General features: G+C 34.8%; 1 protein-coding gene and 1 pseudogene across 3 annotated transcripts; both read right to left on the bottom strand.

Moving 5' to 3' along the window:
• Window positions 1–1,747: 1,747 nt before the first annotated feature.
• On the bottom strand, window positions 1,748–4,484 carry LOC109154454 (annotated as a pseudogene).
• On the bottom strand, window positions 4,192–11,182 carry LOC109154580 (CDK-activating kinase assembly factor MAT1). Of its 3 annotated transcripts, none has more exons than XM_019302363.1 (7): window positions 10,898–11,182; window positions 9,002–9,054; window positions 8,488–8,683; window positions 7,957–8,030; window positions 7,784–7,887; window positions 7,643–7,699; window positions 4,192–4,800 (listed from the first exon to the last, which is right to left on the bottom strand). In XM_019302363.1, exons 3-7 carry the CDS (start codon window positions 8,553–8,555, stop codon window positions 4,537–4,539), a joined length of 567 nt encoding a protein of 188 aa, XP_019157908.1. In that variant the 5' UTR covers window positions 8,556–8,683; window positions 9,002–9,054; window positions 10,898–11,182; the 3' UTR covers window positions 4,192–4,536. The 3 variants fall into 3 exon arrangements, with proteins under 3 accessions (XP_019157908.1, XP_019157909.1, XP_019157910.1); XM_019302364.1 differs by having other exon boundaries at window positions 8,488–8,678; XM_019302365.1 differs by lacking the exon at window positions 9,002–9,054.
• Between the last annotated feature and the right edge of the window lie 3,949 nt (window positions 11,183–15,131).

Below are 15,131 nucleotides of genomic sequence, written 5' to 3'. Positions count from 1 at the left end.
CCTTATTTGACAATTAGCAGTTAGCGGTTAGCATTAGTGGATTATATTAGCGGATATGACCAGCGAATTATATCAATGGTTGGTAAAAAGATATTTAAAAAAAATTAGTTGTTTAAATTAACATTTAAAATGACCTAAGGGTATACATATAATAATAATAATAATAATAATAATAATAATAATAATAATAATAATAATAATAATAATAATAATAATAATAATAATAATAATAATAGTTTTAATAATATATATATATTTTAAATATAGATGTGTTTTGGGGAAATCATTCTCAAAAACGCTAAGTGAAAATATTGTAAATTGCAATGTTTATATTTTCAGTGATTTGGAACAAATTGTTGCTTCAAACTGTTGAATAATCAAAGCACTTTCTTTAGCATTTTGATCTTTGGTTACATCATATTTTCCAATCGTCTAATATCTTTGGGTTACATTATAATTAAATATATTAGAACCCTTTGCAACAAAAATACTTGGTAACTGTTTAAAAAAAATTAGTAACAATTATAATGAATCTCATATATTACATTGTATTCATATACTAGGAATTACATATTTAAATAAACAAACTAGACATTAAATTACTTATGTTGAACTTCTCATATATAATCTTGCATTGATATACTTTCAAATATTTAGACATTGGGTAGAAAAAATGGCCGTCAAATTATTAAATCAAATAAATAGTTCAGGTTTTAATTTTTCCTTGACATTTCCTAATTTATCTTTAAGTATATGATTATCCGATCTGTTAACTTTTCCATTAAGTACCGTTAATTCACCGTCAGTCCAATTCTAATATTAAAGTCTAATATAGAATTATAACTACAACATTAATCTAATTCTAATATTAAAGTCTTAATAGAACTCTAACCACAAATCCTACTGCCGAAATCTCCTCAAACAATATTAGTATATATTTAATATTGTATGCTTTAATTTTTATTTACTCTCCCTTATGTTCCGTATTTGGTTTCAACTATACCCATATAATTATTTTATTGACAATTATAATCCATCTTGACTATATTATCTTGCATTTGTAAACTTAGAATTACCAATTTAAATACGCAAATTCAACATTCAATTATCTATGCATGAACAATTCCAATATAATCTTACCTTGATATACTTTAAAATACTTATTTTAAAAAACATTGGGCATTATCGCAATCGCGCAATGCACGTAAAAAACTAGTATATATATATATATATATATATATATATATATATATATATATATATATATATATACACACACACATTGAATTACATGCTCCTTGATAAATACCTTTAAATCCAGCAAATAATCATATGAACCCAAATAGTGCAAATTAAATTGTACATGAAAGATAGAATTATAATACAAATATACAATGGATGAAATAGCTTGCAATGGAGATCAACCCCTAACGTCATGCAGAAAACAACTCATTAGGTTTGAAGGTAAAAACTATAGAGTAAATACCACCTATGGTCCCTCGAGTTTGGTGGCATCGTCATCAATGGTCCCTAACTTCCGTAATTACCATTCGTCATCTTTCGAGTTGTGAAAAGTTACCTTCTAGCGTCCTTCCGTTACTTCCTCCCGTCTTAGCCGTCAAAATGGAGGGTAATATTGTCATTTGACTTATACGAAAAGAGTTAATACCAGCCAAGGTCCCTCGAGTTTGGTGGTCATCTTTAGTCCCAAACTTGGCCAAACAATATTAAAGAAAGTTGGTGGTTTCTCAACTTCCAACTCGAACTCCCTCTTCTCCTATACAATATTAAAGAAAATTTACAAATGTATAGTATTCTCCTCTTCAATTTCTCTCAATGCTATTGCCTACATATTAGCAGAATTCATATATATTCACAAAAAAATAAATAAATTATGATATGATAATGAGAGACGAAATTTAAACCTGGGAATAGTGGTATTGAGCAGCCAGATACTCTCTAATATACATCCGGTTGAAATCTGTGGGAGGAAGAAGCAGAAAAATGCTTCTCCCCAGTGGTCACGACGTATAGATTTTCATAATGATCTTTATGGAACGATATCTCCGACAAATCATTCCCAATCCAGAGGTTCACGGCATCAGGAAGGCATCACAGGGCCTCGGATGCCCAGGAAAAATGGGGCTCACAGTCCGAACCGAGAGCCTCATACTCCGAACGGAAGCAAGCATCCTATTGCTGCAGGTAAGCGATGGTGGAACTGTTGTCGGATTGGAGAACCTTTGACAAAGCGTCAGGTAAAGAGAGCTATTCGACATGTGCTGAGGCGAAGCAGAGGGAAGAAGGGGAGGTAGGAAGGGAGGTAACGGAGTCAGCTCGGACGGTTGGGGTAAGGTGGAGGGAAACGGTGGAGGAGGAGAGGGCGTCGAGGAGGTACTGGGTAGAGTGCCAGAGAGTGGTGGCCGGCCAGTGGTTGATGGCGGAGGAGATGAGGCATGGCTTGTTGGGGGAAACGTAGTCACGGAGGAAATGAAGAGGCGTAGGTGGACAGAGGAGACGGTCGATTTGAGAGGTCGTGCTTAAACTCGAGGGACCTTGGTTTGACAACAGAATCTTGCTAAGATATCCAATTCCATCCTTGAGCACCCAAACTTGGGACTAAAGATGGCCAAACCACCAAACTCGAGGGACCTTCGCTGGTATTAACTATTTTTGTATAAGTCAAATGACAATATTACCCTCCATTTTGACGGCTGCGACGGGAGGAAGTAACGGAAGGACGCTAGAAGGTAACTTTTCACAATTCGGAGGATGACGGATGGTAATTACGAAAGTTAGGGACCATTGATGGCGATGCCACCAAACTCGAGGGACCATAGGTGGTATTTACTCAAAACTATATATGCAAATTACATTGTCCACCAAGTTTGCCTTAAAAGGTTAACCTTTTTTTTTTTTTTTTTTTTGGAATAAGGTTCAAATTGGCCACTGAACGTAACCTGAAAATGCAATTAGGCCACTGAACGAAAAAAAAAAGTGCAATTAGGCCACTGAACGCTGTAAAAACGTGCAATTAGGCCACTGAACTCTCCAAACGTATGCAATTTCACCGGATAGCAGGTTGCCTGCTTACGTGGCAGCTGAGTTGGCATTTTTAATAATTTTTAAAGAATTTTTAATAAATTTTAATAATTAATTTTAATAATAAATTTTAAAAAAATGAAAAAAAATTAAATAAAAAACAAAAAACAGTGGTTTTTATTTTTTTAATATAAAAAATTATTATTAAAAATTATTAAAAATTTATTAAAAATGCCAACTCAGCTACCACGTAAGCAGGTAACCTGCTAAAATTGAGGGTAACCTGCTACCAGGTGAAATTGCACATTTTTTGTGTGTTCAGTGGCCTAATTGTACTTTTTTTCCGTTCAGTGGCCTAATTGCATTTTCGTGTTACGTTCAGTGGCCAATTTGAACCTTATTCCTTTTTTTTTTTTTTGGATCAAAGACGAGGACACCCAAGAGGCTAGCAACCTTGATACATGTTGTTTTTAGTATACTACAATTTCATTTTGAATGCACTATATATTCATTTTTAAGTAGGTTCATTATATTTTGATACAAGTTCATTTTTAGTTTATTGCAAGTTAAAATAAACATATAGTAGAATAAAATAAAATAAATATGTAATATACTAAGAGTGTGTTTGGAAACTAGAAAAATGATTTCTAAAAATCAGTTTTTGAGTTTCCAGTGTTTGGAAGAGCCTGAAAAATCGAAGTCAACAGATATCATTTTCGAGTCAAAGCGGAAACCGTGCTATTTTTTAAGAAAACGACTTCTGCCAAAATTTAGCGGAAGTCATCTTCCACAAATCACAGCTACATCGACAAGTACAACCTTAGTTTCCGCCAAAAATCAAAGCAATTCTCTAGTTTCAGCGAAAAATCAGAGGTTTTTTTAAATTAATAAATAACATTATTTTTAATACTCTTATAAATATTTTATATTTTAAATAAAATAATTAAAATGATTAATTATACAATTCTACTCATTTTCCAAAAAATGAACCAAACACATCAAGACATTTTTCTAAAATGCAACCAAACACTGAAAATGATTTTTGTTTTTTTTGAAAAATGACCCATTTTCCAAAAAACATTTGCCTAGTTTCCAAACACACCCTAAAAATGAATTTATATTAGTGTTCACCCTATTACGTAAACCTTTATCCACAGTATAAGCATTGGATTATATAGTTCTAAGAGTATCCACACAATTGACAGTATGCAGAGTTGCACAACAAATACAGTATGGAGTCTTATAAATCTATAAAATCCTTTACTGGGTATATGGAAACATAATTAGAATCATTGGAGAAAGTTTTTTTGCAGATACTGTGACATTAGACACTGAATACTAGCAAATCCTTGGCAACTGCCCAGTTCTGACCCAATAACCAATTTAGATTTCTGGCATAAATCATACTGTAGTTTACACTCTGCTGCAGTAAGAACTTGCATCCTTCGCGCTTGAAAAGTTGCACCGAGACATGTGGCAGTATATGGCTGAAATTCAGACCCAAAGGCTTGCAAAAGCTTCTTCAAGTGCCCTTTTCCGGCTTATTTCTACACTCCATCCCCCAGCCCTTGAGGCTCTTTCAGCTCGTTCTCTCAGTTTTTCTTCATCTTCAACCTCTAGCCCAAACATGTCATGAGTGGATCCAATTGGGACAGGTTGCGTTGGGCGTGGTTGGCCAATAGCTCCCCCAGCAATTGCCGGAGCATAATGTCCCTGCGGCACAGTACTAGGGCCAGCTTGAGAGCTTTGGTTTGCTGCCTGTTTGAATGAAGATGAAAATCCAGTAAACACTCGATGCATGCATTGACATGTACATATAAATTGCTGAAACTGGGGTTCGTTCTTTCAATTTGCCAAACTTAATTTGTCATGCTATTGAACTTGCTAAGAATTTCTTCATGTGATTTTAACAAGAGTAACAATATCAAAAACACTTCAATTCCAAACATCAGAGTGTCAGACTTAGTTAACTTTATGAGGACGCTCAATTATATATAAATATTTCAATTCTTGGACAATAAATTTTGACCAAATGAGCTTACAAGTTGTTCCTACTGAACCCTGATTCAGGCCAGGGCCAGAGCATCCAAGACACATCAGAAAAGCAAAGCCAATAAGCTTTCTTCGAGTCAGTCAATTCTAGGAGTAATTATTATCCTCTTAAGGGCATCCCAACAAGGGGATTTTGCACAAGAATTAAGAAAAAAAAGGGTATGTGGAGGAGAGAGGAGAGAGAGGGTTGGGGTAGTCCTGCTCATTTGTGGGTTTTGTCAGGGGTTTTGGGGGGTTTTGCACGGATTTTGGGTCAGTTTTTTATTTTGTTTTTTATTTTTCCTTTTCTTTTTTCCCTTTTCACTCATTTCTCTTTCCTAATCACACCTCCAAAAACTCCTCAAAAACTACACCAAGATCCTCACTATTGAGGATGCCCTAAGAGCCTGATGGTTCTAATGACAGCTTACGGAGGGGATTTTGAGCTTGGGATTGTGTGGGACTATAAGATTGGATAAAATATGGAATTGGATGGGACTGGATTATCAGTACTATGCTTGGTTCATAAACAGTGGCATATGACACAATACTATATTTGATTCAGAGAACTCATGATGAGACAATTTAACAATAATAAAATTTTCCAAAATTGTCAATCCCATAGAGAGAGAGTTAGAGACTTAGAGGTGGGAGTGAATGTGTTGTTGGCAGGGGGGGTTGGGGTCAAATTGACAAAACCTCCCCCTATTATGTGAGATTAAATCTCCCAAGAGATGCAACTTCACAACTTGGGGATAGTGAGTCCACCATAGCCAAATGACCCCTCAGGTGATTATTTCAGTAAGTCAATGTAGTTTGAGAGTAACCAGCTTGGTTGGTGTGAGTGGCCGTGCACTCTTGTCCCTTAAGAGAGGCCGGGAGTTCGAACACCCTCTCGTATGGAAAAATCAATTTGGCCAGCACTTTGCCCCTTAATTGGGCCGGCTCGGTGCAAACAGGTATTAGTATGAGTATGGTACGGGCTTAAAGGTGCCTCCTACAGTTAGGGCTTGCTCAGGACCCCTCGTGGTCTAACCAAAAAAAAAAATGTAGTTTGAGAGCTTATCATATTGCTTATAAATAAACTAATTATTAGTTCCCATATTGATTTTAAATGTATCTAATATAGGTAAAAAATTTACTGCAAATGCATATATTATATTATCTATAAATAAGTGCATTTAAGCTGCAAAGAAGGAGCAAGGTGGAGCAGATGAAATTAACTCTATCATGTAGCAAAGACATGAACAATTGTCTTGTGTAAATCAAGAATGTAAGAAGGTGCACAACAGAGCAGACATACTAATTGCAATGCAGCAAAGACCGATTGAGTAATTGTGTTGGTTAAGGTGAATGTACACTGTCATTGACCCATTGACTTCCCTACTTGAGCTACAAATAAGAATGACAATGGGATCGGTGTGAGAGGAGAGGCATTTACTCAACTCACTGGAGGAAAAAAGAGTGCCTCTCCTCGATTAATCCCCATCAAGCATCCATGTACTATTGGATATGCAATTGGAGAAGGGGTAGCAGGGCAATGTTGTCCCATATCCCAAAACTATTTAAGGAATTTTAAGGCAGAATTGTTAGCCGCATAGTCATCACCTTTGTTCCTAGGGTAATAAAAGCCTGTATTGTCTATTTATAATTTATATCCACACCACATATGTTACTAAGAACTGATCTGTGCTCATAATGTTTGTAAACAAGACATGGCAAACAACCTCCTCAAGGGCTCAAGGGGATTCTAAGCCCCGGTTAAGTGAGTATAAGTATACCAAGAATTCTTACTGAGGGCAGAGAAATGCAAAATGTTAAATTCTTTTACTTCGTAGTGCAACTTTGTAAGAATGTACAGTCGTAAAGAGTTGGCAAAGACCAGTGTTTCATACCTTTTGGTATCTAAGTTACCTAAATACCTTTAGTAAAGCTGCTGCAGTTCTCATGTAGTATACAAGGAACATCACATAAGTATGGTTAAATGTGTAAGAGTACTCAATTATTATTAGGGAAAAGGGTCACAAATAGGCCCTCTAACTATTTATGAAACAGCCATAGCCCATAAGGCCCAACTTTATAAAAAACTCCAATTAAATACTCAAACTCAATACACTCAATAATATACTTTTATGTTGAAGATTTTTCTTGTGCATCAAATGTTTAGGTAATTGAATTTTTATGAGAATTTCCGTGCTTAAATATAGCCTTATGGAACAAAATTAGTATACTTGTGCATTTAGTGCTAATTGAAATATAAATGTGTATGGGTTCTTCATGGGCCGTCAAAATTTATCAATTAGCACCAAGTACTAAATTTGGGAGGGAAAAAACAGCATAGCACTACTTAAAGTACTTGGAGATCACAAAGCGAGCCATATAATAAGAGGCTAAGAAAGCTAAAGATCGTTTAGTGTATTGGCCATATACTGTCCAGTTATTCTAAAATTAAACCGCTATCTAGGCATAGGCATATAATGAAACAAACAGCAAAATGTTGAGAATGCATTAACAAAGACAAAATAAATAAAGAAAATATTTCAAATTATGTGCTACAAGATGAACTCACCGTATCACCATCATTTCGTGCAGGTTCCTTACTTAAGGCTGCTGCTAACTCCTCAGCCTATTTTACCACGGGAAAATCTGCATGAGTACCAGAAGGGACACCACAACATACATACACTTAAATAGCAGGTAGTGTATGTACCTTACGAGCTTGAGCAATCATGATTTGTTCTGCATTTTCTTTTTGGTATTCAGCAATCCTTGCCTCAATAGCAGGAACATCTATTCCTTCAACCAAATCACATACTGCACACAAGATAATATCATTACACACTAAGACTTTGAACTCTAGTGATTATAAGTACATAAACTTACTCATATTCTCTACTTCCTCCAAATAATCATTGTATTCCCGTAATGATGGAAAATCATCTTCTCTTTTGTTATATCTGCATAGTTTAATAAGCACATAGTGCAATCATAAAGAGCAGTGAGCAGTTAATATACCTATTAGAAGAAGGGGTTACAGTGGAAGGAGGAGGGTTCATTAGCAATCTAAGCTGTGTTATTTTGAATAATCTTATATTTAACCAAGGCCATGCCAGCAAGCTAAATAAAATTATAAAAAAAAATAATAAATAAGCCTCAGTTTTTCAGGGACAAATTATTGAGGAATGTTAACAAATAGAAATTAGATTTAATTACTATTCTTCAGCCATAAAAATGACATCAAAACAATACAGTATTCAGAATATACAGAAACATTCCTCCGATCAAGCTCAAATCTTTCAACTATAAGAACAGGGGCGTCAGGTACATGCGTGCATCACTTTAATTTATAGATAGAATAGGTGTATATGAGTGTCAAGAAAGGGTTAGGGTTTTAGGAAAGAGAATGAAACATACATATTGGCAACCCGCTTCCGTATGGCCATTTCCTTGGCAAAGGAATGGCCTCCCGATGCCACCACCATTACTCAATTTCTACAGACGCACAGCCAACCCGTTAATCCACCTTCTCTTCTTCTTCTTTATCTGAATTTCCCTTCTGGCTTGCAGTTCATTGTAGTTTTCGAGTTTATAAGACCTGGCAATTCCTAATCTATACATATATAAAAACAAAGAAGCCTGTCAAAAATAGAAAGTGACAATTCCCCACCCAAAAAACACTTCCCAAAATGAGAAACAAATATAATCAAAGTAAATCTGAAAAAAACCACGCATGAACTGCCTTGATTGCAAAGCTGCGCATGAATCCATACTTCCATAGTTCATTATATGTACAGTAAAATTCATTATTTCGAATGCATTATATAATTATTAAAGGCTGGAACTTTTATTTTGTTTATTCTGGAACACAAGAAACCCAACCAAAGCAGATTTGTAGGAATAGAAGAAATTTTACAAAAATTAAACTTACGTTTAACTTGAAGCTCAGAAATCCTAAGCTGATAGCATCCAAACCACGGCACACTGTTGAAATGTAGAACAAAGAAAAAAGTGTTTTACTACTGATCTATAGTTCCTGAGTTGGTTTAACAGCTATAGATTTGTGGCTGAAAGGTATAAAAATCCCTGGCCAAGAATACATGATGGAGAAGAAAATATTTAGTTCGGAGAAAGACGGTACTGACAGTAGAGCCGTAGAGAGAGGAAAATGTAAGTTGGGGGCAAATTATACTCAACTAGGCCTGCAAACAAGCAAAGCCGAGCTCGAGCTCGATAAATATATGGTGGCTCGAGCTCAAGTCGGAGATCAACTCAATTGGCTCAAATTGGGCTCGAAGTTCGAGTCAGACAGCTCGAACTTTCAAGCTCGAGTTTGACCTATTTAACTTCATGCTTCAATTAATAATATAAATTGTTGTCTCCATACATAAATAACAACTTGATAAATTTTAAAGTCCAAACTCCAAAGTAAAATATAAAATTTATGTTCAAACCATAAAAACTATTTAAAAAAAAAAAAAAAAAAAACAAACTCCAAAATTCAAATAATCAAAGTTCAAAGTACTCAAAATAAGTTCACATCAACTACAACAATAGTGGTCCTTGTACATTTCAAGATTCTTCTTCCAAGATAGGCAGTTCAAAACTTCAAATCAAAGAAAGACCTGTCCTATTTGCAAAAATATGCACAATATTAGATATCACAATCAAAATACATTAGATCATTTCTCATGTTGAAGAACTCTCTTTTGTAGCAACCATAAAGTTGGTAGTACTTGCATGCATTAGATCATAGCAACCATAAAGTTGGTAGTACTAAGTTTCATAGCAAAATTTTATTAGCAAAGTTGAGGGAACTCTCACTTACTGGGTCAAATGATTCATCATTCAAACATAATAGAATGAGCACACATTGCAAAAGGTCCAATCCAAAAACAAAAACAAAGCAAAAACTTCTTCAAATAAGGTAATCCAATCCAATATTGTTAATAGTTCCTGCCTTCCTAGTATATCAGACATAAACAGTAAGAGTTCATCCATACTTACAATGCTAAAAAAAATGCCAATTCCTATACAGTATTACAGTCACTTTGGAATTTTCAGTGAGGCAATACTATCATATTGCACAATCACCAGTGAGGCAATACAAAATATAACGCACAAAAGCTTCGCAAAAATACATCATTTCAACCTCTCCATCTAAATAAGTTCTCTCTGCACTAATGATGTTTAGTTCCCAATTTTGGACACTAATTATGCACAATTATAGCCACAATATGATACAATATTACACAAATACTGATGTATTATTACAAGATCATTTCTTGAATCAAGCCTAACCTTGCACCTTAAATAACTGAAACTAAGGTTACCAAAAAAAAAAAAATTTATGAGAAAGTAAATGAAACCATCACCAATATTCAAACAAAAGAGCATAAGACTATTAGGTAACTCCAAAAAAACAAGGACTTGAGACTCCAAGAAAACTGGAATGGACTTTAATGATGATACAAAAACAATGGAATGGAACTGGAGGCAATTTCCCCCTTCAGAAATTAATTCCGCTTTATGTAATATGAGTGCCTAACATATTTAACCTACTTAGTATGTAGCATGTCTTTTCCAGCTCCCATTATTACGCTTCAATCTTAAAATTCGTACTTTTAATATGTCCAGCAATTTATACGAAAATAGAAATTTTACAAAGAGGCAGAATAATCAACTGAATGCATCAATTTGTTATCAATGATAGAACACAATGCCTTGACACGGCCATGTCAAGGCCTCGTCAGTCACTCCATCCGTACTCAGATTTCAAGCCTTCACAATGTAGAATCAGTCAATTAACTCAATGACGAAGACATACCCAGATTCGAAGATTCGCAGGGGAGGGAGGGAGGCAGCTTCGTCGTCTTCTGCTTGTTTCGTCGTCGTCTGTCGGCTTCGTCGCAGACTCGCAGGGGAGGGCGGGAGGCGGCGGCGGCGGCTGCTAGCTTCGCCGTCAGCCTTGGGGCTTGGCTTCGTCGTCGACCGTCGAATCCGCAGGGAGTCGTCGATCGTCACTTTGGCTGAGTTTGCAACTTGGAGGAATGACAGAGACTGCTGGATTGGTCGTGAGTGAGTGATAGAGACTGATACTTAAGAATAGGGAATTTAATTTAGGGATTTTAGATGTTAAAGATTTTCACATAAGAATAGGGGATTTAATTTAGGAATTTTAGATGTTAAGATTTAGGGATTAGGGATTTGAGGGCTGAAAATGGTCAAATATGCCACTTAAGTGTATGCAATTGAGTCCTTAAACTAAAAAAAGAATACAATTAGGTCTCTAAATAATATAAACTCATGCAATTTAATTTAAATTGATCTGTTTATCTGGAAACATGTTGACATAGCGGTTACCGAATTTAAAATTATTTTTATAAATAATTTTAAATAAAAATAAAAATAAAAACTCATTTGTAAGTCTTTCGGCAGAGAAGGAGTTTTTTTTTTATTATTTAATTTTTTTATTTAAATTATTAAAAATATATATATTTTTACATTCGATAACCGCCCATGTTAACATGTTTTCAGGTAAACAAGTCATTTTGGGTTGAATTGTATGAGTTTACATTCTTTTTTAGTTCGATGGTGCAATTGCAGTTTGGTGTGTAATTGATTGCCCTATTTAGCCCTTATTCCTTTAATTTTTAATTGTTAAAGTGTTAGTTTTATAAATTATGATCTGTTAGACTGTTACTATAATATAATCACAATTTTTGGTAAATAAAAATAAATGTTGTTGTACCTCTCAAAAAAAATGTTGTAAACATATGTAATATATAGATATTGGATCCAATGAGACCCATATTTTGGTGAGATGGTAAGATGTAATCTGGTTCGTTTATTTTTATTTTTTAACGGTTGTGATCTTTTGATTTTGGATCCCATGTGCTGATGCTTAGTAAAGGAGGTAGGGTCATTGTGGTCTTTTGCTTATGTTATTATTTCAAACTAGTTTTTGCCCCGTGCGATGCACGACATAAAATTTAAGTAACTTTATTATTGATAATATTTTAAAAACAATAAAATAAAATATTAATCATGAAATTAAAACTTATTTTGAAATGTATTTTTCTTTAACAATACTAAATTGGTTGTTATATCAAACATCACATACTGTTATCATATATTATAAAGAATTGTGTTATAACATACCACATAAGATTTAAAAAGTGTACATTAAAATAATTATATATATATATACACACACACACAAACACACACACACACACACACACACACACACACACACACACACACACACACACATTTTTATAAAAAAAATTTTTAAAAATTAAGAAATCAAACAATATACAATAAAAAATTATGAAATTAAATTTTCTTATATATAAAAACATTTATTAATATGATTTACAATTAAAGCCTATAGTACATATACTTGACAATATATAAATAAAAAATACATATCATCATCATACATTGAAACTAACTACGAAAATCTTTTCTTAAACATTGCTTAATAATTCTAATAATTATTATATATGTACAACATATATAAATCTAAACTAAATATGAAATATTTCATGACATGAAAGAAAAAATAAAACCTGCTTAACAATAAATTAATTTATATAATAAAATATTAACTTAAAAATACTGTAATGTATTACCTGCTTCATCATTAAATAACAATAATTGTAGATTAACATGTATTGAAAATAGATAAGTATGCTGCATTATATACCTTAAAATGATGCAATTTCATTTAGGCGGGAAATTGATTGGCAAAAAACATTTTGCTATTATATAGAGTAAGATTCCATAATTAAAGAGCGTGTGTGTGGTGTTGTCGTGTGTTATTTTTGGGAGGATATCAATTACAAGTTTTGGAATTGTAATCGGACTCTTCACATTACATTGTCGATTCACTTCCTCTGCTGTCAGTCCTCTCCACCCGCGACGCCAGGGTTGTCCGATTCCGACGCTAGCAGCCGTCCTTTGGTGTTCTTTGAGCGTCGTCATCTCCTTTCCCGGTCTGTCCTAGTCGCACAAGTGGTTGGTGTTCATGGCGGGTTCTTCTAGCAGGAATGTTAAGCGTCGGAGGGGTAGTTCTTCCGTGTCTACTCAAGGTATTTTGACTTTCTTGTCTGTTTTGTGTGGGTTTATGGTTTTCCGGTCGGGGTTTTGTCCGAGTGGGGTTTTCCGATTGGGGTTTTGGTCCGGATGGGGTGGGGGCATGCAGGGGTTGGATTGGGGTTGTTGTGGTGCGGTGTGGCGGTGTTCACATAAAAGGGTTTTTTTTTTTTTTTTTTTTTTTTTTTGTTCGGCCGGTAGGTATTTCCCGGCGTTGGGGGGTTTTTTGGGGTGGGGTGGGGTGTCGACGGTCGTGGGGGGTAATGGTGTGGTGTGGCGGTGTCTGGACGGTGTTATGGTTTTTCGGTCAGGGTTTTGTCCGGGTGGGGTTTTCCGATTGAGGTTTTGGTCCGGGTGAAATTGTACGGATGCAAATATAATAGTGATAAATTACAAATATGATGGTATGGTAAAGTTCAGTTTTGAAAATGATGAACTATTGTAGGATAAACAAAACTTATCATATCTAGTACAATCAACATACTTACATATTTGTACCAAGTATACAATTCAGCATTGTAGAAATTTTTTGTAATTTATAGTGGATAAAAGCAAATGTATATGACATTTAAAATAGAAAGAGTGACAATCTTTTAGGGTGAAAAGAAGTTGTGTTTCATATCTCTTTTGTTTAATTTTTTATTTGTGGGATGCTTTTAATTTCTCTTATGTAAGGCAATATAGAAGGGGGCAAGTAGAAGCTAGGTATGTTTGTTGCTTTTTAATAATGAGTTAGAAAAAGTTTAGGGAGTTGTCTCACATGGGTGGTCTTCAGACAAGTTTGTGATGTTTGATGCAAAAACAAAAAGAAAAGAAAAGAAAAGAAAAGAATGGTGTGTGCATTCTTAGAGTGACGTTTGTGCGTAATTCTGTTTTGCTATATTTGCTGTATTTGGCTCTTGTTTTTGTTTTGAATTTGCATTCGAGTGTATCATCTGTCCTTTGCAACTGAACATTTTCTGCGCATATTTGTGAAGCATATGGTAGTAGTAAGTAGTGTGCGTTATTCGTATGAGGTTTGTGCGTAATAAAGTGATTACTAATTCGTTGATGCGTTATACGTTCTAGGCTTGTGCGTAATCTTTATATTTGGAGTGTGTGCGTTTTGTTGGACATATTTGATGGGGTTCATTAATGTTTGTTTTGTTTTAAGTATCCAAAATATATTTTGTTTTTTTTGTTTTGTTGTTTTTTTTTTGGTATTTTTTTTTTGGTATGCAAGGTATCTTTAATCGTGATTGGCTTGTCATGTTCTCATTTATTATAATATATATTGTTCACCGTATCTTGTACTAGGAATTGGTGTATGCATTCTTAGAGTGATGTCTGTGCGTAATACTGTATTTGCTATTTGGTTGGTGCGTTTCAAGTTTTATGCCAGTGCGTAATAATGGGATGCTGAGATCCTGATTCTGGTCTGTGCGTTGGAGAGAAAAAGTGGGTGATCAGGAGTTTGGTTATTTTTTAATCTGTTGTGTGGTTACTTTTTGTTGCTCATAGTGCATTTTTTTTGGTATGTCTAGGTGTCACGGCTGCAGAGCCGGTAGATGCAGGAGAGACTGTACATGTGGTGCCTTTCGCGGATGTTGAAGCACCCCCTGTTCCGCCACCGGTCACGAATTCTGACGGGGAGCGGATGACTTGGTACTATTTTCGCTGTTGAAGATTCGTGCTTCTACGCCGTTGAATGGAACAAAAACGAGCTTGTACCTGCTACCAACATAAATAACTCATTACACTGATGGTGTGTTTTTAAATGCTGAATCAGTATAATGCACAAGCCTCATAATAGACACGTACAGACCGTCTTAATTACAGTATGCCAAACCGTTTGTCATCTGCTTACAATTAATTAATGTTTTAATTGATTCATATTCTTAATGCCAAACCATTAATCCAGTACATACCTGTTTGTTTGATACGTAGCATCAAATGACACGACATCACCAAATGCTCCATAA

Source organism: Ipomoea nil, unplaced genomic scaffold (assembly GCF_001879475.1).
Source record: "Ipomoea nil cultivar Tokyo-kokei standard unplaced genomic scaffold, Asagao_1.1 scaffold2647, whole genome shotgun sequence".
In the NCBI taxonomy this organism is placed as follows: Eukaryota; Viridiplantae; Streptophyta; class Magnoliopsida; order Solanales; family Convolvulaceae; genus Ipomoea; species Ipomoea nil.
Note: the sequence above shows the minus strand (reverse complement) of the source record. Positions and strands in the feature narration are given on the sequence as shown.